Source organism: Orycteropus afer, unplaced genomic scaffold (assembly GCF_000298275.1).
Source record: "Orycteropus afer afer isolate SDZICR_OR568_19922 unplaced genomic scaffold, OryAfe1.0 scaffold00131, whole genome shotgun sequence".
NCBI classification, from domain to species: domain Eukaryota; kingdom Metazoa; phylum Chordata; class Mammalia; order Tubulidentata; family Orycteropodidae; genus Orycteropus; species Orycteropus afer.
The window spans coordinates 3,689,229-3,716,915 of NW_006921718.1; the positions used below are offsets into that span (position 1 = coordinate 3,689,229).

General features: G+C 38.6%; 1 protein-coding gene across 1 annotated transcript; it reads right to left on the reverse strand.

Moving 5' to 3' along the window:
• Window positions 1–22,101: 22,101 nt before the first annotated feature.
• On the reverse strand, window positions 22,102–25,379 carry GEMIN6 (gem nuclear organelle associated protein 6). The gene is made up of 3 exons (XM_007945052.2): window positions 25,369–25,379; window positions 24,641–24,781; window positions 22,102–22,498 (listed from the first exon to the last, which is right to left on the reverse strand). The coding sequence occupies exons 2-3, from the start codon at window positions 24,766–24,768 to the stop codon at window positions 22,102–22,104; spliced, it is 525 nt and encodes a 174-aa protein (XP_007943243.1). The 5' UTR covers window positions 24,769–24,781; window positions 25,369–25,379.
• Between the last annotated feature and the right edge of the window lie 2,308 nt (window positions 25,380–27,687).

Below are 27,687 nucleotides of genomic sequence, written 5' to 3' on the forward strand. Positions count from 1 at the left end.
AAGGTCCCAGTCATTTAGTTATCTTCTGCTGTTTGTGTATTTTGGGTTATGCTTATAGTTTTTTCATACCATAAATTAAGGCTCCTAAGTTTTCCCCTATTTTATCTTTGATGAACTTTATAGTTTTGAGATTTACATTTAGTTCTCTGATCTATCTTTTATCTTTGTGTATGGTGTGAGTTATGGATCTTGTTTCATTATTCTGCAAATGGATATCCAGTTTTGCCAGCACCATTTGTTAAAAAGACTATCTTGTCCCCATTTAATGGTTTCAGACCTCTGTCAAAGATCAGCTGACCACAGGTGGATGAATCTATTTCTGGATTCTCAATTCTGTTCCACTGGTCTATGTGTCTATCATTGGACCAATACCAGGCTGTTTTGACTACTGTGGCTATACAGTAGGTTTTGAGACCAGGGAGTGTGAGACCTCTTACTTTGTTCTTCTTCTTCAGTAGTGCTTTGCTTATCTGAGGTCTCTTTCCTTTTTATATATAATTAGTGGTTGTCTTTTTTCCATGCCCTTAAAGAATGTTGTTGGAATTTTTATTAGGATTGCATTGAATGTATAAATTGCTTTGGGTATAGTATTGACATTTTCACAGTGTTCAGTCTTCCTATTCATGAGCATGGCATGTTCTTCCATTTATGTAAGTCTCTTCCTAAGTATTTTATCTTCTTGGTAGCTATTGTAAATAGTATTGTTTCCTTATTTCCTTTTCAGAGATCTCTTTATTGATGTAGAGGAATCCTTGTATGTTGATCTTGTATCCTGCCACTTTGCTGAATCTTTCAATTAGTTCAGGAGTTTTCTTGCTGAGTCCCTTGGTTTCTCTGTGTATAGGATTTTCCCATCTGCAAATACAGATAATTTTACTATTTCTTAGCCAACTTGGATACCTTTTATTTCCCTTTCTTACCTTATTGCCCTGGCTAGGACTTCCAATACAATGTTGAATAGAAGTGGTGATAGATGGAGTACTTGCCTGGTTCCTGTTTGAAAAAGGAATTCTTTGAGTCTATCTGCATTGAAAATAATGTTGACTGCTGGTCTTGCATATAGGCCTTTTACCATGTTAAGAAATTTCCCTTCTATTCCTATTCTTCTGAGTTTTTATCAGGAATGGGTGCTGGATTTAATCAAATGCCTTTTCTACATTGATTGATGTGGTAGTTAAGTTTGTGTGTCAACTTGGCTAGTGTGGTTGAGTGGCTGGGCAGGTGCATGTGGTATTCCCCATGACGAGATTAGTAATCAATTCCATGGTGGAGTCTACTGTGAGCAGCTGAGTAGCTGCCTTAGGGATATGCTCTGCTTCCTTTATATAAGGAGAAGCCTTAGGGAATGGTCTCTAACTTATGGCACGCTTGAACTCTGCAAGTAGCCATGTTGTTGCTGAACAGCCTGCCATGCTCTACCAACCTTGGGACTTACAATGGACTTGAATAAATGGTCTGACATGTGGTTTGGTAACATCAGGACTGTGCCTTTTTACTTGGCAACTTGGGCTTGTCAGCCTCAGCAGCCAGCAGCTGAGTGAAGAAAAGCCTCCAACTTCAGTGGGCTGGGAGCATGAGGCAGAGCTGAAGCCCAAGGCTGAGGGGTTTTCACCCAGCCCCTAGAGCCTGGCACTTTGAACTCAGACTTAACGTCACCAAAATGTAAGAGAACAAACTCTTGTTTGTTAAAGCTATCCCATTTGTGGTATATCCTTGTCAGAGTGGTATTAGGTAACCAAAACAATTGATATGAACATGTAGTTCTTTTCCTTTGTTTTATTTATGTGATGGATTATGCTGGTTGTTTTTCTAATGTTGAGCCATCCTTGTACACCTGCTATGAATACCACCTGGTCATGGTATATTATTTTTTTGATATGGGTTCTATTGGCTAAGATTTTTTATTGAAGATTTTTGCATCTATAGTCATGAGGAATAATAGTCTATCATTTTCCTTTTTAGTGGTGTCTTTGCCTGGTTTTGGTATCAGGGTTGTGCTTGCTTCATATATTAAGTTTGGAAGTATGCCGTCCTTTTCTTTGTTCTGGAATAGTTTGAGGAGGATAGGTGTCAGCTTTTCTCTGAATTCTCCAGTGGAGCCATCTGGGCCAGGACTGCTTTTTGTGGAAAGTTCTTCTATGACCTGCTCAATTTCTTCTTTTGTTATGGGTCTGTTCCAATTTTCTACCTTAGTCTGTGATAGTTTAGGTAGGTTTTGTGTATCTAGAAATTTGTCCATTTTTTCCAGGTTTTCCAATTTGTTGGAATCCAGTTCTTCATAGTGTTGTTTTTATTCTTATTTCAATTGGTCTGTTGTGATAGTACCCATCTCATTTATTACTCATGCTATTTGCCTCTTCTCTTTCTTCCCCTTTGTTAAATTTGCCAGTGGTTTCTCGATTTTATTAATTTTTTTGAAGCAGCAGCTTCCAGTCTTGATTTTTCCTATTGTTTTTCTGCTTCATTTATCTGTGCCCTGATCTTTATTACCTCACTGCCATTGAATTTGTCTGACTCTAGCAACCCCTCCTTGGGTTTACAAGGCAGTATCACTACAGAAGTAGATTGCCCCACCTTTCTTCTAGGGAGTGGCTGGTGGGTTTGAACCACCAGCCTTCTGGTTAGCAGTCAAATGCCTTAGGCACTATGCCACTGGAGCAATCTACTTCTGCAGTCATACCACCTCGGAAACCCAATGAGGGGTCTCTAAGAGTCGGATCTGACTCCACAGCAATGGTTACATTTGCGGGTTTTTTTTTTTTTTAATCATTATTTCCTTTCTTCTGGAGACTGTAGGCTTCTTTTGTTGCTCATTTTCTAATTGTTGGAGTTGCTTAGTTGTTAAGGAGTTGATTTTGGTTCTTCTTTTTTAGTATGTGTATTAATTGCTATAAATTGACTTCTCAATACTACTTTCACAGTGTCCCAAAGGTTTTGGTATGTTGTGTTTTCATTCTCATTTTTTCATTGGTAGTTGGAAAATATGGCCTTGGTGATAGAAATGAAGCTGGAGATCACATGATAGAATTTTGAAAGACCAATGACTTATTCATTGCAAATACCCTTTTGCAACAACATAAATGGCAGCTATACAAGTGGACCTCACCAGATGGATATACAGGAATCAGACTGAATATAACTGTGGAAAGAGGCAATGGAGAAGCTCAATATCATCAGGCAAAACAAGGCAGGAGCTGACTGTGGAAAAGATCATCAATTGCTCAAATGCAAGTTCAAGTTGAAGCTGAAGAAAATGAAAATAAGTCCACAAGAGCCAAAATGTGATCTTGATTATACTTCACCTGAATTTGGAGATCATCTGAAGAACAGATTTTATGCATTGAACACCACTGACCAAAGACCAGATGAGTTGTTGGATGATGTCAAGAACATCATATGTGAAAAAAGCAAATGGTCATTAAAAAGTCAGGAAAGGAAGAAAAGACCAAAATGGATGTGAAGAGACCTTGAAATTGCTCTTGAACTGAGAACAGCTGAAGTGAAGGAAAGAAATGACAAGATAAATGAGCTGAGAGAGGATTTTGGAAGGCAGTTTGGGAGAATAAAATAAAGTAAAATAATGAAATATGCAAAGATTTGGAGTTAGAAAATCAGATGAGAAGAATACACTCAGCATTTCTCAAACTGAAAGAACTGAAGATAAAATTCAAGTTGCAATATTGAAGGATTCTATGGGCAAGATATTAAATGATGCAGGAAGCATCAAAGGAAGATGGAAGGAATACACAGAGTTGCTATACCAAAAAGAATTGATCAATGTTCAACTATTTCAGGAAGTAGCATATAAAGAACCAATGGTATTGAAGAAAGAAGTCCATGGTCTACTGAAAGAATATGCAAAAAACAAGGCTCCAGGAATTGATGCTGAGATGTTTCAACAAATGGATGCAGCCAAGAAATTTACTTACTCTGACTCATCTGTGCCAAGAAATTTGGAAGAGAGCTACCTGGCAACTGACTGGAAGAGATCGATATTTGTGTCCATTCCAAAAGTGATTGAACAGAATATGGAAATTATCAAACTATCACAGTGACCAGAAGGTTGGTGGTTCAAACTCATCAGCCACTCTGCAGAAGCAAGGCTGGGAAAACTATTTCCGTAAAAATTTACCACCTTGGAAACCCAATGGGGGTTGCTATGAGTCAGAATCAACTCGATGGCAGTGTTTGGTTTGTTGGTTTTTTTTTTTTTTTGTCTTTTTATCATTAATATCACACAAGTAAAATTTTGCTGAAGATAATTCAAAAGTGGTTGCACCAGTATATTGACAAGGAACTTCTGAAAATTCAAGGTAAATTCAGAAGAGGATGTATAACAAGGGATATCACTGCTGATGTCAGATGGACCTTGGCTGAAAACAAACATACCAGAAGGATGTTTACCTGTGTTTTACTGACTATGCAAAGTCATTTGATTGTGTGGCTCATAACAAATTATGGATAATATTGCAAAAAATGGGAATTCCAGAACACTTAATTGTGCTCATGAGAAACTTGCACATAAACCAAGAGGCAGTCATTCAAACAGAACAAGGGGATACCACATGGTTTAAAATCAGGAAAGGTGTGTGTCAGGGTTGCATCCTTCCACCATACTTATTCAATCTGTATGCTGAGCAAATAATCTGAGAAGCTGGACTATATGAAGAAGAATGTGGCATCAAGATTAGAGGAAGACTCACTAACAACCTGTAATATGCACATGACACAACCTTGCTTCCTCAAAATGAAGATAATTTGAAGCACTTACTGATAAAGATCAAAGACTGCAGTCTTCAGTATGGATTGCACTCAACATAAAGAAAACAAAAATCCTCACAACAGGACCAATAAGAAACATCAAGATAAATGGAAAGAAGATTGAAATTATCAGGAATTTCATTTCACTTGGATCCACCGTCAACACCCACGGAAGCTGCAGTCAAGAAACCAGACAGAGTATTGCACTGGGCAAATCTACTGCAAAAGACTTCTATAAAATGTTAAGAAGCAGCAGTATTACTTTGAAAACTAAGGTGGACCTAACCCAAGCCATGGTATTTGCAGTTGCCTCATATGCATGTAAAAGCTGACAATAAGGAAGACTGAGTTGATCAACAAGAGCTGATGTCTTTGAATTGGTTGGTGAAGAATATTGAAAATACCATGGACTGCCAGGATAACTCTGTCCTGGAAGAAGTCCAGGTGGAATGCTCCTTGGAAGCCAGAATGGCCAGACATTGTCTTACCTACTCTGATCAGTCATGTTGTCAGAAAGGGCCATTCCCTGGAGAAAGATATCATGCTTTGTAAAGTAGAGGGTCAGTGAAAAATGGGAAGACCCTCAACAACACAGATTGGCACAGTGGCTCAAAAAATGGGCTCAAAAGGATCATGAGGATGGCACAGGACTAGGCAGTGTTCCGTTCTGTTGAACATGGGGTTGCTATGAGTCAGAGTCAATTCAATGGCACCTAACAACCACCACCATTAAGTTTTGTTTCGTTTTTAAAAATCACTTAATTTGAAAATTTGTTTTGAATTCATGGTTCACACATGACCCTCATGCTGCTAATACTTTCCACTGCAAAAGTCAAGTTCACATACTTTGGCCCACAGTAACATGTTTGAAATACACATATGTACCCCTAGCTGATCTCTGTGTTAATTAAACAGTGCCCAACCTAGTAGATTTTGGCCAGTATGGTAAAATAGAAAAAAAACGTTAGGGTGGGCAGATACACAGCTCTATAGGACTATAACTGTAAAATGTTTAAATGTAATGTGAGGTCTAATTGGGAACTATGATTTCTATGGTCAGTAACCTTCTTCTTATACTTTGAACTGAAAAAAGTAGTTTGTTTTAGAACTTGATAATTAGAATGACAGAGGTATGTTATGCTCTTTGGAAGACAGATGTCTGTGTAAATTGGATCATGTTATATGAGGTGTACCAAGGGACATACGATGTAGAACCCAACCCACTGATTGTCAGCTCTGCACAACCACTAATTATAGATGTTTTTGTTAATGCTACCCTGTCTCTGAAATTCACCTGTGCACTTTCCCATTTAAACTGCAGCTGTCCCTATTTTTTTTTTAGCCCATAAATCTTAATACCAACCTTATCTACAGTAAGCTTGGCTAAAACTAGATTAACTAAAGCATCAATCTGATTAGTTACTAGGAGGCTGACAGTCTAGTTTACAACTAATGATTGCTATTGGCATAGTTTGAGATCCACACTGGGGTTGCAGAAATTCCTTCCACATTTATTGTTTCTATTTAACCCTCACATTTTAAACAGGTGTTATATGCTGGTCATCCTGCTAGGAACTCGTGATACAAAGATGAACAGAGACACAGGAGAAAGAACAGAGAAATAAAGTTTACTTGAATAAGTTCAATCAGGAACATAATTAACCCTTGGAAGGGTCTCTGAAGCTTCTGGAGAGTCTGAATACCCTATTTGTTGAAATTTAAACGAATGTTGCTAACAGATTCAACCAAGTCTTTTTCCTCTATTTTTTTTTTCTCCCCCTGGTGGCATAGTGCCTAAGGCATTTGACTGCTAACCAGAAGGCTGGCGGTTCAAACCCATCAGCCACTCCTTGGAAGGAAGACTGGGCAATCTACTTCTGTAGAGATATTGCCTCGGAAACGCAAAGAGGGGTTGCTATGAATCGGAATCGACTGGACAGCGAGTGAGTTTTGTTTGTTTTTGGTTTCACACTCAATTCTTTTTTTTTTTTTAATTTTTATTGTGATGTGGGTGAAAGTTTACAGAGCAAATTCATTTTCCATACAGCAGTTCACATACACTTTGTCTCATGACATTGACTACAATTTCCCACAATGCAACAACTCTTACCACTTCCTCCATACTTACCTCTTCCATGTGTCCTTCCCTCCCATGAACTCCTACCCCCAGAGCTGTCTCCCTGTGCATACACAGCCCTTTTATTCTCCATGATTGATCTCTCCATGGAATGCCTCTACCTAATGTAAATGTTCAACTCATATGTCTGTCTTTTGTTTGGCTGGAAGCCACAGGAGTTGGTTCAACTGCAGACCTGAAGGGTACCTAGGGGCCATAGTCTTAGGAGTTTTACCAGGCTCTATCAGACCAGCAAACTTGGTCCCTTTTTTTCAACCAAGCCTCTTATTTCTGCTTTTTAACATTCCTTTCATCTCATTCAGCAGTTAGGGTGTGCTTCTTTAAACCTCGTGAGCAACTTCTGCAAATAGCCAAAACAGGAGTTATAGGAAATAAAAGTATGGCCTACTCCCTCTTCAAAATGTATCTGGGGAATGTTAAGTAAAGACAGAGTAACAGAAAAGTGTGTGCAAAATAAGTTTAGCAAGTTTGCAAGATACAAAATCAGTATACAAAAATCTGTATTTCTATAACTGGCAATAGTCCAAAAATGAAATTATGAAACAATTCCATTGCAAAAATGGTGTGGGGGAAGCATCTGACCTCCTCTAAGTTCACAAGGTAGGAGGCAAAGTCAAGATCAACAGTCCAAAGCTGAATCACATGAGGCGGAGGTCAGTCAGGTCTCCACCCTCCAACCTTTTTACCAATTCTGACACCAACTGTCCCACAGCACTCTCTACTTCTCTGTTGGGTTTGAAAATTCATTGCAATAGCCATATAGAACTCACAAATAATACTTGTGATTATAGGATTATTAGGGAAATAACAAGTTACAATTCAGGATAAGAAATGACTCAGGATACAGTTCTTCAATCGACAGCCTCTTCAAAGCCATGCTGCAGGCAAGCATCTCTCTGGTCCTTGGCTGAGGTAAGTGTTACAAAAGATCTTTTAGCTCTGCTGGTACGTGCTCAGAAGCACCTCAATCTGACAGCAAACCTCCTACCCAAAGGTACTCAGCTTTTTCACTCCATGGATCTAGAAGCCCACTGAGCAGTCTCCTCCCAGATCTCCTGGTTCTACCGTCACTATTTTCTGTCACTGCTTCTCGTGGTTTCTTGTCATCTCAGAAAAATATTACAGTTCTCTCTCTTCTAGGTCAAAGAGGTTTAGCCCAGGGATTTCATGTCCAAGGGACATGCTGTACTCTTGGCTCTTCTTTCTTGATGGTAGTGAGATTTTCCCCTACTTTCTGCTTCTGGGAAGGGCTCATTTTAAGGCTAGCGAGAAGGCAAAACTGACCAATCCCAACATCAGGGTTTCTTATACCTTATTTGCAGGTCCCACTCCCACAAGGGTACCATGCACCTTAGTTATATTTACTAACAAGTTATCTAATCCTTTTGGGTGGATCATTAACACCTTACATTTGCATAGTCCTACCCAGTCATCTGGTGGGAGTACAAAGACCATGGCTAGAAGGGCCATACCAAGCAATTCACTGCACCACACCATTCACAATAACATCAAAAAGAATAAAATACCAAGGAATAATTTAACAAAAAAGGGTAAGACCTGTACACTGAAAACTACAAAAAAAAAAAAAAAAAACTATAAGAAATTAAAGAAAATCTAAATAAGTGGGGAGACTGTCCAGGTTCATGGAATGGAAAATGCAATTATTAAGACAGCAATTCTTGATCTATATATTTAACAAAATCCCCATCAAAATCTCAGCAGGCATTTTTGGCAAAAATTAACAGACTGATCCAAAATTTAAATGGAAATGAGAAGAACTCACACTAGCCAAAACGTCTTGAAAAAGAACAACAAATAAAATTTTCAGAAGAAAACAGAAAATCTTCATGACCTTGAGTTAGTCAGAGTTCTTAGATATGACTCCAAAAGCACAATCCATTACAGAAAAAAAAAAAAAAAATGACAAACTGTACATCAAATTTTAAAACTTTTGAGCTTCAAGAACATCAAGGAGATAAAAGACAAGCAACAGACTGAGAAAAAAAATGTGCAAATCTTGTATCTAATAAAGGACTTGTATCTAGTACATGTAAAGGACTCTTACAGTTCAAGGAGGCAAATAACATAATTTAAAAATTAGCATAATATTTGAATAGACATTTCACCGAAGACATTCAAATGGCTAATCACAAGCACATGCAAAGATGCTCCGCATCATTAGTTATGAAAAAACACTGCCATAGAGTGAGAGCCGACTCACAGGGACCCCTCCCTGGGTTTCCAAGGCAGTATCACTACAGTAGATTGCCCCATCTTCCTTCCAAATTAGGGATGTTGTTGTTGTTGTTGTTAAGTGCCGTCGAGTCGTTTCCGACTCATAGCGACCCCATGCACAGCAGAACGAAACACTGCCCGATCCCGCGCCAGCCCCACAATCCCTGCTATACTTGAGCCCATCTTCGCAGCCACCATGTCAATCCATCTCCCTGAGGGCCTCCCCCTCTTTCGTCGACCCTCCACCCTACCAAGCATGACATCTTTCTCCAAGGAATGGTCCCTTCTTACAACATGACCAAAATAGGTGAGACGAAGTCTGGCCATTCTTGCTTCCAAGGAGCATTCTTGGCTACACTTCCTCCAGGACAGATCTGTTAGTTCTTTTAGCAGTCCATGGTACTTTCAGCATTCTTCGCCAGCACCACAACTCAAAAGCATCAACTCTTCTTCGGTCTTCCTTATTCATTGTCCAGCTCTCACATGATACAAGGCAATTGGAAATATCATGGCTTGTGTCAGGTGCACCTTAGTCCTCAAGGAGATATCCTTGCTACTCAGCACTTGAAACAGTTCCTTCACAGCTGACTTTCCCAATGCTACACATCATCTAATGTCCTGACTGCTGCTTCTGTTGGCATTATTCATAATCATTATTCATAATCAATGTCAGAACACCCAATAAACAAGGTAAGCATGGACTTACTTGTGTTTACTTACACATCTGTAGTGAACAACTTCACATTTTTCACTGTATCAAAGATTCTGCTTCCAGGTATGGTTGGTATCTGTCTCTCCCAACACCACAGCACTTTCCTACAGAATCAAATCTTCTTTTTTAAATTTACAATCCCAGATAGGACCCACAAAGCAAGGTAAGCAGAGGTTTACTTGTGCTTACTTTCTAAAAGATTACTAATCTGCTAGTAAGCACAAGTAAACCCATGCTGATCTGGCTAAGGAGCATTCTGGCTGTACTTTGTGCAAGACAAACTGGTAACATCATAATTCAAAGGCATCAATTTTTCTGCAGTCTTCCTTATTCATTGTCCAGCTTTTGCACACATATGAGGTAATTGAAAATCCCATGGCTAGGGTCATACACACCTTAGTTTTCAAAGTGACATCTTCAGTTTTTAACATTTTAAAGATCTTTTGCAGCAAATTTGTCCAATGCAATCTGTTGTTTGAGTTCTTGACTGCTGTTTCTGTGGGCATTGATTGTGGATCCAAGTAAAATGAAATCCTTGACTTCAATTTCTTCTCTGTTCGTGTTGCTGCTGCTTACTGGTCCAGTCATGAAGCTTTGTTTTCTTTATACTGAGATGTAATCCATACTGAAGCCTGTAGTTTTTGACCTTCATCAGTAAGTGCTTTAAGCCCTCTTCACTGTCAGCAAGCAAGGTGTGTCATCTGCATATCACAGGTTGTTGATTAGTCTTCCCCAGATCTTGAAGCCACAGTTTTCTTCATACAGTCCAGCTCCTTGGATTCTATGTTCAGCACATAGATTGAATAAGTATGGTGAAAGGACACAACCCTGACACACACCTTTCCTGATTTTACACCATGCAGTATCCCCTTATTCTGTTCAACTGCCTTATAGTCTACATACAGGTTCTGCATGAGCACGATTAAGTGTCCGGAATTCCCATTCTTCCCAATCTTATTCATAATTTGTTATAATCCACACAATCGAATGTTTTTGCATAATCAATAAAACATGGGTAAACATCTTTCTGGAATTTTCTGCTTTCAGCCAAGATCTATCTGAAATCAGCAATGATATCCTTCATTCCATGTCTTCTTTTGAATCCAGCTTGAATTTTTAGCATTTCGCTGTCAATGTACTGCTGCAACTGTTTTTGAATTACCTTCAGCAAAATTTTACTTGCATGTGATACTAATGATATTGTTCAGTAATTTCCATATTCTGTTGGATTATTTTTCTTTGGAATGGGCACAAATCTCTTCCAGTGGGTTGACCAGGTAGCTGTCTCCCAGGTTTCTTGGCATAGACAAGTGAGTGCTTCTGGTGTTGCATCTTGAAATACCTCAACTGCTTTTCTGTAAATTCTTGAAGCCTTGTTTTTCACCAATGCCTTTAGTGCAGCGTTGACTTCCTCCTTCAATACTTGATCATATGTTACCTTCTGAAATGGTTAACCATTCACCAATTCTCTTTGTTAAAGTGACTGTGTATTCCTTCCATCTTCTTTTGATGCTTCCTGTGTCATTCAATATTTTGCCCATAGAGTCCTTCAGTAGTGAAACTTGAGGCTTAAATTTTTTCTTCAATTCTTGAGAAATGTTCTTCCCTTTTGATTTTCTAACTCCAGGTTTTTGCACATTTATTTTAACACTACTTTGTCTTCTCAAGCTGCCCTCTGAAATCTGTTCAGCTCTTTTATGTCATCATTTCCTCCATTCACTTTAGCTATTCTTTGTTCCAAAGAAAATTTCTTCTGACATCCATTTTGGTCTTTTCTGTCTTTCTTGACTTTTTAATAACTTTTCACTTTCTTCATGGTGTCCCTGATGTCATCTCAGAACTTTCTGGTCTTTGATCATTAGTGTTCAGTGCATCAAATCTATTCTTGAGATGGTCTCTACATTCAGGTGGAATATACTCAAGGTGGAACTCTGGCTCTCATGAACTTGTTTTAATTTTCCAGCTTCAACTTGAGTTTGCATGAGCCACAATTGGCCCCAGCCTTGTTTTTACCAGTGATATTGAGCTTCTCCATCATCTCTTTCCACAGATGTAGTCAATTTGATTTTTGTATATTCTATCTGGCAAGGTCCACGTATATAGTCATCATTTATGTTGCTGAAAAAAGATATTTGCAATGAATATGTCATTGGTCTTGCAAAATTCTATCATGCAATCTCTGGCATCATTTCTATCAACACACCCATATTTCCAACTACTGATCCTTCTTCATTTCCAACTTTCACATTCCAACCACCAGTACTTATCAGTGCATCTTGATTACACATTTGATCATTTTCAGACTTAATTCTATGCAAAAAAAAAGCCAGACACAAAAGGTCACATATTATATAATTGTACGTACATGAAATGTACACAAAAGTCTTATTTATATAGATACAAAGCAGATTAGTGGTTACCTGGGGCTGAAAGTGGGAATGGAAAATGTCTGCAAATGGGCAAGGGATCTTTTGGGGTTGATAGCAATGTTACAAAATTGGATTGTGATGATGGCTTCACAACTGAAAATCATTGAATTGTACACTTATAATGGGTAAATTTTATGGTATATAAATAATACCTAAATAAAATCCTTTAAAAAATACGTATGAATAGGTAGAGATAACTATCGATTTGGGTCAAAAGAAGAATGTACCAAATGTGAGTGATCAAAATAGTGGCATTGAGAAAGAGGAAGACAGAGAGAGGTACGTGGGAAGTACAGACAACAAAGATGAACCCTTTTGCACACACAGAACTATGTTGTCAGTGAAGGCAAACATGGGTATACGGATGGATAGATGGGTAGGGAGGCTGAACTATTAGGTATGTCTATGCAGCAAGGAGTGTACCTGAGACCATATATAGGGTTGGCAGACAATGGTTCTACAAGTGTGTTTGTATGTTCTATAAGATTTCCCAGAGGTATAGTAGAGCTGACAAGGGACAAGGTTGTAGTCACTTCTTGGTCACAGCCAGCTACCCAGAGAGACTGAGTAGTTGAACCTGAGGGCTCAGAACCATAGTCACAGGGGACATCAAGCACAACTGGCATAACATACTATTCAAAACATTGCTCCACCTCCTACTTTGGCGAGTAGCAACTGGGATCTTAAAAGCTTGCAAGCAGCCATCTAGATGCAACAATGGGTCTCTTCTCATCCAGAGCAAAGAAGAATGAAGAAAACCAAAGATTCATGGAAACAATTAGTCCTTGTGACCGGTACACCATGCGATCCTCAGTCTATATGACTGAGACCAGAAGAACTAGATGGTGCCCGGCTACCACTGTCAACCACATAGAGGGGGATCTATAGAGGAGATCCTGGATAGAGTGGGAGAACAATGTAGAACAAAACTCAAAATCATTTGGGGAGAAAAAAGGGGGGACCAGGTTTGCTGGTCTGATAGAGCTTGGTGGAACCACTGAGACTATGGTCCTAAGCTGCCCTTCAGGTCTGGAACTGAACCCACACCTGTGGCTTCCAGACAAACAAAAGACAGGCATATGAGTTGAACCTGTATCTGAGGTAGATACACTCCTTGGCGAAAACAATCATAGGAGAAAGAGGGGCTGTTTATGCACAGGGAGATAGTTTAGGGGGCAGGAGTGCATAGAGGGATGGACACAGGGAAGAGGTAACTATCGGGAGGAAGTGGGAGGGGAGCTGTTGCATTGGGGTAAATTGTAGTCAATGTCATTAGACAACCTGTATGTATGGAAAGTGAATTTGCTGTGTAAACTTTCACTCAAATCACAATTTAAAAAAAAATACATATATATGTATGAAGATACTTTTTAACTACAAAGAGCAAGATATTAACTGTACAGTGGAGAAACCTGGTAGCCAACCACCTTAACAAAGTGATCACAGTTTACATTACCAAATATAGGGTGAATCAACATCTGCCTCCTGATCCAATATACTGAGAACACATCATCATTTCTGGGGTATTCCTGCCCCAAAAAATACATACTTGAATTGAATCACGAGAATACATCAAACTCAAATTGAGCATCATTCCATAAAATAATTGGCTTATATTCTTCAATGACATCAAAGACAAAGGAACTGTGTCACATTAAAGGACACTCTGGAGGACTGTGGTGGTTAAAGCAGTGGGCTGCTAATATTAATTAAAACTTAATTAGCTTGATTAGTGGTGGTTGGCCTGAAACTGAGGTTTCTGGCACCAGATCCATGCTCTTTCTATTATATATCCCATGCTCCTCTCTACTAAAATGCCGTAAGATCTAAGAGTGTTCAAATAATCTCCAGGCAGTCCCCAGGGTTATGAACAAGATCAATTCCTAAGTGTGTCTTTAAGTTGAATTTGTAGGTAAGTCAGACCAGGTGCTTACGGTTCTCATTTAACCTTACTTCAGTGTAAGAAGGAGCTCTGATGGTGCAGTGGTTAAAGCATTTGGATGCTAACCAAAAGGTCAGTGGTTCAAACCCACAAGCTGCTCTGTGGGGAAAAGATGTGGCAGTCTGCTTCCATAAAGAGTTAAACACTATGAGGAAGTTCTACTCTGTCCTAAAGGGTCACTATGTCATAATCAACTCAGTGGCAGTTGGTTTGGTTTTAAAACAGGCATCACAACTTAACAGAACATACAATAAAATTTTTTTTTATTTTTGCTATCAGGGACATTAAAACAGATAAAATCTGAATAAGATCTGTATTAAATAACAGTATTGTATCAATGTTAATTTCCTAATTTTGATGCTTGTACTGTTTTAAGAGAATGTCCTCAGTGTTACCACTGAGTCCACAATTTACTCCCAGTTTAGAAGACACACACACACACATACACACAGCAAGAGAAAACAAATGTAAGAAAATGTTAACATTTGCTGGGTGAAGGGTAAATGGGAATTCTTTGTTCTATTCGTGAAAAATTTCTGATCTGAAATTATGTCAGAATAAGTTAAAACAGTGATTGCATGCTATAGATTTTGTAAAAATAGATGTGCATCTGAGTAAAGATCAAGCAAAAATACAAATGAAAAAGATATGGCAGAATGAATATGGAACAGAAAATTTCTTGTTGAATATTTAGAAATCAAACCACTCTCATACTAGAAATACATACATACATGAGAAAATGCTAATAAATGAAGGAATAAAAGTAAATACATTTTACATTTACATTTATTTATTTATTCAGGTTTTAAACTGTAAAACATATGCAGCAGGGTTGTATGCTCTCACCTTAATTGTTCAATCTACATACTGAACAAATAATCCAAGAAACTGGACTATATAAGAATGCCATGTCACGATTGTTGTTGTTGTTATGTGCCGTCGAGTCGGCCCCGACTCATAGCGACCCCTCGATTAGAGGAAGACTATTAACAACCTGTGATATACAGCTGACACAACTTTGCTTGCCAAATACGAAGTTAACTTAAAGTACTTACTTACTTCACTATGGATTATACTTGAACATAAATAAAATGAAAATCCATGGGAGGGAAGGACATAGGGAAGAGGTAACTACAGGAAGGAAGTGGGAAGAGAGGTGTTACAATGTGGAAAATTGAAGTCAATATCATAAAACAAAATGTGTATGAACTGAGGTTGTTGTTGTTGTTGTTGTTATGTGCCGTCGAGTCAGCCCCAACTCATAGCGACCCCTTCTTGGGTTTCCGAGGCAGTATCACTATGGAAGTAGGATTGCCCAACCTTCCTTCCGAGGAGTGGCTGGTGGGTTTGAACCGCCAGCCGTCTGGTTAGCAGGCAAGTGTCTTAGCCACTATGCTACCAGAGCTCCTATGAACTGAGGTATGGAAAATGAATTTGCTCTGTAAACTTTCACCCAAATCACCATAAAATTAAAAAAGAAATGAAAATCCTTACAAATAGATTGACAGCATCATGATAAACAGAAAAAACTAAAGTTATCAAAGATTTCATTCTACTTCAATCAACAATCAATGACTCTTAGTTATCTGGTGCTGCTACTACAGAAATACCACAAGTGGGTGGCTTTAACAAACAAATTTATTTTCTCACTGTTCACCCACTGCTGTCGAGTTCATTCTGACTCACAGCAACCCTTCAAGACAGAGAACTGTAAATCTTTACAAAAACAGAATGCCACATTTTTCTCCCATGGAGTGGCTGGTGGGTTCAAACTGCCAACCTTTTGGTTAGCTAGGAGACTAGAAGTCCAAATTCAGAGCGCCGGCTCTAGGCTCTTTTCAGCTTCTTTTTCTTGGTTCCATGGAGATAGGTCTCAAGTGGCATGGCATCTATCTTTCCCTATCTCTGCTTCCGTGCTTGGTTGCTTGCTCAATCTGCTCTTTTCAAATCTCAAAAGAGAATGATTAAGACTCACCCTACACTAATATTGCTTCATTTAAATAACAAGGAAAAACCTATTCCCAAATGGAATTATAACCTCAACTATGGTAAAATTTACAACACCCAATTGGACAACACAATTCAATTTATAACAACACCCAAATGGCAGCAGTCAAGAAATCAAAGGACATACTGCATTGGGCAAATGGGATGAATGAGAACCTCTTTCAAGTCCTAAAATTTAGCAAAAATGTCATTTTGATAGCTTGATCCAAGCCAGTCTTTTAAATTGCCTCATATGCATGTAAAAACTGCATAATGAAAAAAGAGGACAGAAGAATGATGCACTTGAATTGTGATGTTAGTAAATACACCATGGACTACCAGAAGAACAAACAAATTAGTCTTAGAAAAAATATGATCAGAATGCTCCTTAGAAGCAACGATGGTAGAACATCACCTCGCTTACTACGGACATGTTATCAGGAAAAGATAACTAGAAAAGGATATCGTGGCCTAAAAAAGGACATGATGGTTGGTAAAGTACAGGATCAGGGAAAACCTCAATGCAATGGACTGACACAACAACCACAACAATGGACCCAAACACAGCAATGATCACGAAGATGGCAAAGAAACAGGCAACATTTTGTTGTTGTTATAATAAAGTAGCTATGAGTCAGAGAAAAATATCCATTTTGTGTTCAGTAGCAAAAATCAAACAAAATTTTAATACCTAGAAAATCTGGTGAAATTTATACATATGCTTATTTACTTGGCAATGTAAACCAGCTCCATCTATTTAAAAAGCAGTAGAAGGAAAAACTCAAGTATGTTCAGATTCTTTGATAAAGTACTTCCACTTCTAGGCACTTATCTTAATAGTCTTTGTTAAAAGCAATAAAGATGTATTCATAAAAATATTCTTGGCAGCATAACGTATGACAGCAAAAAAAGAACAAGCACAAGATGTAAGGGAATTTTTAATAAGTTGTGATTCATCAACACAATAGAAAACTATCCTAAATGTTAAAATTATGAAGACTACAAATATACATAAAACCATATATTACTGACTAAACTATATAAAAAGACCAAAATGGATGTCAGAAGAGACTCTGAAACTTGCCCTTGAATGGACAGTAGCTAAAGTAAATGGAAGAAATGACAAGATAAATGAGCTGAACAGAAGACTTCAGAGAGCAGCTGGAAAAGACAAAGCCAATTACTATACTGAAATATGCAAAGACCTGGAGTTAGAAAACCAAAAGGAAAGAACATGCTCAGCATTTCTCAAGCTGAAAGAACTGAAGAAAAAATTCAAACCTCGAGTTACAATATTGAAATGTTCTATGGGCAAAGATATTGAATGATGCAGGAAACATCAAAAGATGGAAGAATACAGAGTCATTGTACCAAAAAGAACTGGTTGATGTTCATCCATTTCAGGAGGTGGCATATGATCAACAACCAATGGTACTAAAGGAAGAAATCGAGGTGTACTGAAGGAATTGGTAAAAAAAAAAACAAGGCTCCAGGAATTGATGGAATACCCACTGAGCTGTTTCAAAAAAATGGATGCTGTGCTAGAGGCACTCACTTGGCTATGCCAACTAATTTGGAAGACAGCTACCTGGCCAACTGACTGGAAAAGACTCATATTTGTACCCATTCCAAAGAAAGGTGATCCCACAGAATGTAGAAATTACTGAACAGTATCATTAATATCACATGCAAGTAAAACCTTACTGAAGATAATTCAAAAACAGTTGCAGCAGTATGTTGACAGAGAGCTTCCAGAAATGCAAGCTGAATTCAGAAGAGGACATGGAACTAGAGATATCATAGCTGATGTTAGATGGATCTTGGCTGTAAGCAAAAAATACCAAAAAGATTTATACTTATGCTTTATTTACTATGCAAAAGCATTCAATTCTGTGGATCATAACAAACTGTGGATAATATTGAAAAGAATGGGAATTCTAGAACATTTGTTGCACTCATGAGAAAAGTGTACATAGACCAGGAGGCTGTTACTCGAACAGAACAAGAGGACATCACACGGTTTAAAATCAAGAAAGGAGTGTGTCAGGGTTGTATCCTTTCACCATACTTATTCAGTTTGTATGCTGAGCAAATATCTGAGAAATGGATTATATGAAGAAGAATGTGGCATCAGGATTGGAGGAAGACTCATTAACAACCTGCAATACGCAGATGATACAACTTTGCTTGCTGAAAGTGAAGATGACTTGAAGCACTTACTGATGAAGATTAATGACTACAGTCTGCAGTATGGATTACAGCTCAATACAAACAAAATGAAAATCCTCACAACTGGACTAATAAGTAGCATCACAATTAACGGAGAAAACATTGGAAGTTGTCAAGGACTTGGTTCTACAATCAATACCAATGGAAGCAGCACTCAAGACATCAGGTGAAGTATTCCATTAGGCAAATCTGCCTCAAAAGACCTCTTTCAAGTGCTGAAAAACAAAGATGTCTCCTTGAAGACTAAGGTGCACCTAACCCAAGCCATGGTATTTTCAATCACATCTTATGCATATGAGAGCTGGACAATGAATAAGGAAGACCGAAGAAGAGTTGATGCTTATGAGTTGTGATGCTGGCAAAGAATGCTGAGAGCACTATGGACCACTAAAAGAATTAACAAATCTATCCTGGACAAAGTCCAGCCAGAATGCTCCTTGGAAGCGAGAATGGCCAAACTTCGTGTTACCTACTTTGGTCATGTTGTCAGAAGGGACCATTCCCTGCTTGGTAAAGTGGAGGGTCAACAAAAAAGGGGAAGGCCTTCAACAAGATGGATTGACACAGTGGTTGCAACTATGGGTTCAGGTATAGCATGGATCATGAGGATGGCACAGGACCAGGCAGTGTTTAGTTCTGCTGCACATAAGGTCCCTATGAGTCAGAGAAGACTCGACAGCACCTAACAACAACACAGGTATTGATTACAAACATGTAAATGCTTTTAAAAGACTGTAAAGTAATACGCAAAAGGGAAAAGCATGTTTGAGTAGTAATTAATTTTCAATAAAAGAATCCTTTAATATTGTAAAGACTGTTTCAAACAAAAATCAATTGTTTTCATTTGGCAGAAGAGATTGTTATGTACCGTAGAGTCAGACTTGACTCAGAGTGACCCCTCCTTGGGTTTCCGAGGCAGTATCACTAAGGAAGTAGATTGCCCCATCTTTGTTCTGAGGAGTGGCTGGTGGGTTTGAACCACCAGCCTTCTGGTTAGCAGTCAAGTGCTTTAGGCACTATGCTACCAGAACTTAGATATGTGTAATCATAGTCCCTCCACGGACCTGATTTCTCCCCAAAATTAAGCATGAGATAGTAATCTTTGACCCTTACTTTTGGCATCTTAGAACATATCTACTTCAGAGGCATCACAAAATTTTCAGAATAAATATTTTAAAAAGTTAATTCATGGAAAAGTAAATGTTAGCCATAGCATCTATAGAAAAAAGCAGGTATTTAGGAAACTGGATAAATCACAGGACAGCAGGTAAATAGTGCAAAGGTTAGAAACTTTGCTTGAAGGAGACCAAAATCTACTCAGTGAGAGTCAAAACATTCTTTTGTTTCAAAAAGTATTTTTGATACTGTGTTCATAGAGGCCCAGAGCAATGTGGAAACAGAGATGCTGACAGTCCTCTAAAGCAGAATGTGAAATGAGCAAGTCAAGCTCCTGGGAAAAATCTTAGCTGAGGAAATGACAGGGAGCATCCCCAGGCCTGCAGGTTTCCATGGCAGGGCCATATCACTTACCCTCTTAAGCACACAGGTTTTGTCTGCAGACAAATGGTTTAAACGAGCAGAGAGTCTGTGTCACCAGCTCATTAGTTTGACTGCAAATAAATCTACCAAGACCACTGCACCAGAACCTGTCCCTGGACCAGGATCAAGCCTGACATATGCTATGGATAACTATGAGATTTCTCCCCTTTTAAGGGCCTCCCTCATCTCATCAGAATCATTTCCCATGCCAAGTTCAACTTATTCCCCTTCCCCTATTTGCATCCTTTTCAAAGCCTGAAAATATTCTAGGCTTTGAATGGGAGAGACTTAGTCACAAAGAAAGAGGCTATGGGCTAAATTTTGCTTTTAGGATCGTGGCACTTTAAAGCTGTGGAGGGACTTTTTGTTCCTTCAAAGTTCTACTCTGCTTTTCCGAGTGTAGTCTCTGAACTCTCAGCATCACCATCTTGTGGGAATTTGTTAGAAATGCAAATTCCTGGACTCTACCCCAGACCTATGGACCAGAAACTATTGGGAGTAGGGCCCAACAATCTGTTTCAACAAGTTCTCTAGCTAATTCTGACTCTTACTAGAGTGTGAAAAGCACTGGACTACATCTTTTTAGACAACTATGCAAGAAAACAATTTAGCCAGGTTATCAAACAGCATTCAAAAACTTTTTAGAAATAACCACTTTAAAAGCCGAATATTTAAAAATATTTCTTCCAAAAGGTACCCATTCGCCTTTTGTATGGATGACTAGAGACAGAAAACAAAGAGCTGACTGAAAGAGAGCTGTTTGCTAGTTAATTCTCTTGAGAACAGACCAGGGAGAAATGAGAGTGAGTTTAGGTTACAGCAGCCTCAAGTGCCTGTCCAGGTTAACACTGCCTTGGGAAGTTGGTCCTAAGGCCCCGCAGAGACCAGGCTAGTTCAAGGATTTTCCAGGGCAGATCTCCTTGGGCAACTTTATTCTGTAAAGGGCCAGACAGTAAATAAACATAAGGGTTAAGTAGCAAACAAAAGGTACAATCTCTTGTAACTATATTGCAAAAGAAGCTACTGACAATACATAAATAATTGGTGTGGCTGTGTTCCAAGATTTAACAAAAGGAGGTGACAGGCCGGACTAGGCCAGAGGGTCTGAGTTTTGGAGTTCTAAATGACATGGGAACCCCTGAGGCTACCCTAGATATGCCCCAGGGGGAAAAAAAAAACAAAAAACTAACAACCAGTCTGGTCCAGAAATCTCCAGAGTCCTGGCCCCTGACTGGCTGCCAAGGGAGCAGGGTCAAGTGTAGGCAAAGCTCACTGGCTATAGGCAAAAAGGACCATAAGCCTAAAAGCCTGAAGCATGGGCTGAATTCACTAAACAAAAGCATTTGGACTGAGTTCAGCACAACACCTTATCACAGTTCCCTTGTCCCTCAGAGAGATCAGATTGCTCACTCTTTAAAAGCTTTGAGAGTTTCAAGGCTTATGTGTTAAGATTTTATTAATAATCAAAACCTGCAAGTTTCAACCATCAAAGGATAAATTTTGATTTAAATACTTCATTACAGCAAAGAAAAGATAAACACTTTAAAAACAGACCCATAGGGTTAGTGCAGTGTAAGAAAAAGGGACTTAATAAGGCTGTGATTTTACCTTACATATTATATTGAATCTGTTAGATTTCATTTCTTGCCAAACAAAAATGGTGGTATATTCCTATTACAAGGATAAAACAGAGAAACAAACAAAACACAAACCCACTGCCATCGAGTAGATTCTGACTCTTAGTGACCCCACTAGGATTCCAAGGTGGTAAATCTTTACGAAAGTAGATTGCTACATCTTCCTTCCATGGAGCAGCTGGTGGCTTTGAACTGCTAAACTTTCAGTTAGCACTCAGATACCTTAGGGACCGCACTACCAGAATTCCTTATTACAAGAAAAGATTCTTATAATTTAGATGTCCCTGTGCCAATTTTGTTGTATGTTAGGCTATCCTTGTCCCACTTCACTTATTTCCCAAAGAAATGAGCATTCATAATCCACACCTTTGATTTTACCAAAACTAATAAAGAATTAAAACACACACACATATGCCTTTAAAGTTATGTAATATGATAGACTTAAAATTCAAAACATTTTATGAAAGAAAAAATGGAGTCTTATTTGAATCACCTCATTCACAATTTCTGTTATCTTCTTGGGAAGCTGTAAGATGTCCTTGAATAAGATCCTGAACACGGGACAGAATAATCTCATTAGAACTGATGCAATTTTCCGGACCATATGGTGGCTCTATAGTCAGGACCTGAGCCACACAGATAGTCCTTTGTGATTCTCCCTCTTCAGTGACAGGGATGTGGTTCTTCTCTAACCATGTCTTTAGGCTGTTCTTTCTCTTTTCCAGATCCTCAGGAGAGTATGCTTGGCAGTCTCCAGACATGAACAAATGCATCAGCTTCTCTCTCACTCTACGGTCCCCATCGCTCACAGTTTCAACAGTCTGTACAGCATGTCCCATAACTCCAGTAACAGACATGCTGCCATCTTCAAGGAAGTTCACAAGGACAATACTTTGGAGGAAAAGTAAATTCAGAGATTTGAAAAAAAATTTAAGGGTCCATAAAACTACTGAGGAAGCAATTCAATGAGATGCATTTTCGAGCCCAACAGAAATATCAACTAAACCAAGTAACTAGAATAAAAGACAAATACTGTTTCTGTTTGAATATAATCCTCTCACCACCAAATGCTTTTGCTTAGTCAACAAGCATTCACTGAGCATCCTAAACACCTAAACTTTTCTCCCAGACTTATGAACACCATAAATATGTATATTAAAAAAGCAGAGTTCAAATTTAACTTTTAGAGTTAAAAAATATAACAACAATAACAACTGGATAACTCCCCCACCAAAGCAGCCAAAATAAAATAACAAAGTGCAAATTAATGAAACAGAAAATAAACAAAATTAAAAACTTCCTAGAAAATTCCATTAATAGCTAAAAAATAAAAAGGCAAAATATAAATAGTCCTATAATCTTAAAAAAAAAAAAGAAAAAAGAACTAGTTAAACATGACAGGGAAAATAAGGTCCAGACAATTTTCCAGTCAAGTTCTATAGAATTTTAAAGGATCAAATGTTCCCAATTTAATCAAATTCCTCTAGAGAATATAAAAGAAAGACTATACCTTAACTCATATAATGAGGCTGGTATAACCCTGACACTAAAAACAGATAAAGACACAATGGAAAAAGAAAACTATAAGTTAATCTCACTCATGAATATAAATACAAAACTCCTAAATAAAATGACATGATACAATAAGAAGGGAATTTCACCTCTGTAGTATTCTTCCCTAAAAACAATAACCCCAGTCTATATATGAGAAAATATCACACAGCCCCAACTGAGGGACATCCTACAGAATATTTGACCAGCACTCTTCAAAACTGTCAAGGTCATGAGTAACAAGGAAAGACTGAGAAATTGTCACAAACTGGAGGAGACTAAGTAGACATGATGTCTAAATGTAAGTGGGATCCCACACTGGATCCTGGAACAGAAAAAAGCCATTAGTGGAAAAACTAGTGAAATTCAAATAGAGTTTATATAGTTTAGTTAACATAAATTGTTAGTTTTTACAAATGTAGATTTATGTAAGATGTTACTATTAGGGAATCTAAGTGAAGGGTATACATGTACTCTCTGTACTTTCTTTGCAACTTTTCTGTAAATCTAAATTTATTCCAAAATACAAAAAGAGTGTGTATATGTGTATCTTGAAGTATTCTCGCAAAAAATAAATATGACACTAATCAAACCTATAGATCTAACTACCAGCTTATAGGAAAGAGCATGTTCAATTATACTATAAGGATGTAATGAGCTTAATTTAAAATATGTTGAATTCTGTAAGACAAATAACCTAGTTCCTTCAACAAATACAAGACATGGAAAATAAAAGAGAAGAAAAAGTGTAGCTATGGATTGAGATACATAAGAGACATATTAACCAAACTGAATGAACCAAAATAAAAAGATACTTTTGAGACATTCAGGAAAATGTGAACTTAGGCTGGGAATTAGTTAATATTCAGAATTATTAATTTTGCTAGATGTTGTAATGATATTGTAATTAAATTTATTAAAAAGCCTATCTGTTAAAGGGAGCTCTGGTAGCATAGTGGCTAAGGCACTTGACTGCTAACCAGAAGGCTGGCGGTTCAAACCCACCAGCCACTCCCCGGAAGGAAGGTTGGGCAATCCTACTTCCGTAGTGATACTGCCTCGGAAACCCAAGGAGGGGTCGCTATGAGTCAGGGCTGACTCGACGGCACATAACAACAACAACAACAAATCTGTTAAAAATCTATTCAAATATTGATAAGCAAAATGATATAACGCTTGAAATTTGCTTTAAATTTCAAGGGGGTAAAGTTAGAGTATTATCATTATTCTCTTTTACGTTTGTGTATGTTTGAGTTTCTGATAAAAATGCAGTAAGAAAAGAAGTGCTACATTTCTGATTCTAAACTATGAATTTGGCTGGTCTGATAGGTTAATCCATAATTAAAGCACGACTTAGATTTAAAGAAAATTAAATTCTTATATGAGAATAAGCAGCCTTTCATTTACCTTCTTTTTAAATTTGGATATTACAGGCAACACAAAGGGGTGTCAGGATTTCAGGGAAACAGGATACATACTCACCTGGCAGAGACTGGATCTGTGGTTAAAACCCATCCTTTGTACTCCTTCTTCTCACTAGCTGTCACTCTAACTTCTTTGTAAATATAATCTTGCCATTCTAAGGGAGTTTTCTTCATCCATTCATTCATGATTGCCAGCTGGCTAGATTTAAACCACCACCAGTTCGGGTTAATATTTATGTTTCACCCAAGCAAATGTCTTACCCATAATCTCCATTCTAGAGGCAGAGAACATCTGCGATTTGCTTCAAATTCTTAAGCAGTTACTTAATACTATTAAGTATTAATATATAAGAAATTGATCTACGGTTGGAGAAAAAAACAAGTATTTTAAAACTACCAAATTTTCAAATATATTAGGAAAAGATAAAGTTAGTATTTACAATTCAGCCCAAACGCTACGACATGCTGAATCACAGCAGAACAAGTCTGGGGTAACTTATCTGGTATACTTAATTCCATGCCCCAATCCCATTCCAGGGATCCCTAGAGCACAGTTGTTAAGTATTTGGGTGCTAATCGAAAGGTGGTTTGAACTCACCAGCCGATCTGCTGGAGAAACACGTAGCAGCCCGCTTCTGTAAGGATTTACAGCCTTAGAAACCCTTATAGGGTAGTTCATCAGTCCCACAGGGTCGCTATGAGTCGGAATTGCTTATGGCAGTGTAAAATCCTATTCCAGATCTCCTTCACTGTCTTTGAACTCCAGTCAGCAGATGATGCTTAAACCTTGCTTTCCTTCGATCAATCACCCACCCCACATTACTTTTAGCCAAAACTAAGAGCCCCTCCGATAAACACCCACTCACTCTCTGGCCATGTGTCTCTGGATCCCGCCACGGAAAAGCCTCTAAATTTGTGACCGATTCCTCTTAAGTGTTTGGAGGATGCGCAGACGAGGGGCTGTAGCTGTTTCCCTAGCCTGTACTTCAGCACAACACCTAGAACTGTATTCAAACCACGTGCTACTTAACGTCTAGTCCTTACAAACAAGAAAAAAATACCAGTTATGACACGCCGGGACCAACACAAAAGCAACCACGTTACACCGAGTTTCTGGTGTGCGGCCCGCCTGGGACCAGCATGCCTTGAGCCTTAACGTCACTTCCTTCCCCCAGAATTCTCTGTTTTGTAGTCGTTGACCGTTTCCCAGAGCTCTGAGAGTCGCTGGCCAGATCCGATAATGCCCCAGAGAAAGGCACAACGCAAGGGCTGAGATTTTGGGGTAATAAATAGGCATTGTGTACGCTAGGGCTCTTCTCTCCACCCCATGAGGATATTTCAAATAATCTTACCTTTATTAAAGAGGAAAAGTCTTGTGCCAGCTCCCTGTTCGTAGCAGACAACCAAATGCACCTTTGCCATAGAATGAAAGCACATAAACCTTAAGTGTGCAAACCTGAATTCCTAAAGGTCTAGAAGTGTAAAGTGAAAGTGCCTTGGAGAAGAGCAACGGGGTCATGGGAGTTCTTGTTTCATCTGTGTGGGTGATTAAGATGGCTGCTCATTTGTGATGTGCCCTTGGTACAGTCCTGCTGTAGATGCACAAGCTGAGGGAAAAATGCATAAGGTTCCCTTGAATTCCACCTAGCAGACCACTCACTATAAATCCCACCAGTGGAAAAGTGTAAAGACTTGCTACCACCACAGATTTCTGACATGTATTTAATTGACTTCTGACACAGCACAGAATTTTATTTTTTTTTTTCAGAAATGAAATGAATATAAGGTAGTAAATATTGGGTTCCTGCAAATGTAAACACCAAGGGGAATTTATGATAACTAAATTAGGAGACTATAACATGGTGTAGAAAATGTGTGGAAAATTGATCGGCTTTTCCCCTCACTGTTTGGGATTTGAGCTCCACATAATCCTTATACTGTTTTCTTACTGTCAACCATTTCAAATAACTCTTTCCTCAACCTTCACTCATTGAATGGTTGGCTGATTGCGTTCATGTGGCTTTTATGGATTCAATTAGGTATTGCAAGTGAAGTTAGTTGGTTAGTTGGCTTGGACTCATGGCAACGTTAGGTATAACAGAATGAAACATTGCTAGTCCTACAACATCTTCGTGATCTTTAATACATTTGAGCTCATTGTTGTAGTTATTGTGTCTAGTCATTATTGTGTCACTCCATCTCATTGAAGATTTCCCTTATTTTCACTAACCCTCTACCAAACATGATGTGTTTTTCTAGCAATTGGTCTTTTTTTGATGACATGTCCAAAGTAAGCAACAGGAAGTTTCCCTATCCCTGGGAGCTCTGGTGGCGTAGTGTCTAAGGCATTTGACTGCTAAACAAAAGGCTTGTGGTTCAAACCCACCAACCACTCCTGGGAAAGAAGATTGGGCAATCTACTTCCCTACAGATACCGCCTCAGAAACCTAAGGAGTGGTCACTATGAGTCCAATCGACTCGCCGGCAGCGAGTTTGTTTTTGTTTTTGTTTTTGTTTTTTTTGGTTCTATTTCTAAGGAACATTCTGGTTGTATTTCTTCTAAGACTGATTTGTTTGTTCTCTGGCAGTGTAGAGTACATTCAACAATACTTGCCAACAAGAATAAGCCATCAAAATCAGGGTAGAAATAATGGGCTTTCATAAGCTAGCAAAAAATGGAGAAGTAACAGCCAGGTGTGAGGGTGGGGAATGCCAAAACCGCAGTTGAGAAAACAAACAAAAGCTCCAGAATCACAAAAAGTAAATTTCACAATTGGTCATCCAGAAAACTCTTTCTCTGAGCATTCTTCAGGAATGCCATAAAGTAAAACATCTTCACTCTTTCTAATGTTGTTGCTGTTAGATGCCATCGAGTCGTTTCTGACTCATAGCAACCCCATGCACAGCAGAACGAAACACTGCCAGATCCTGCACCAGCTCCATAATCTCTGCTATACTTGAGCCCTCATCGCAGCCACTGTGTCAATCCATCTCATTGAATGCCTTCCCCTCTTTCGTTGACCCTCCACCTTACCAAGCATGACATCCTTCTCCAGGGAATGGTCCCTTCTGACAACATGACCAAAGTAGGTGAGATGAAGTCTG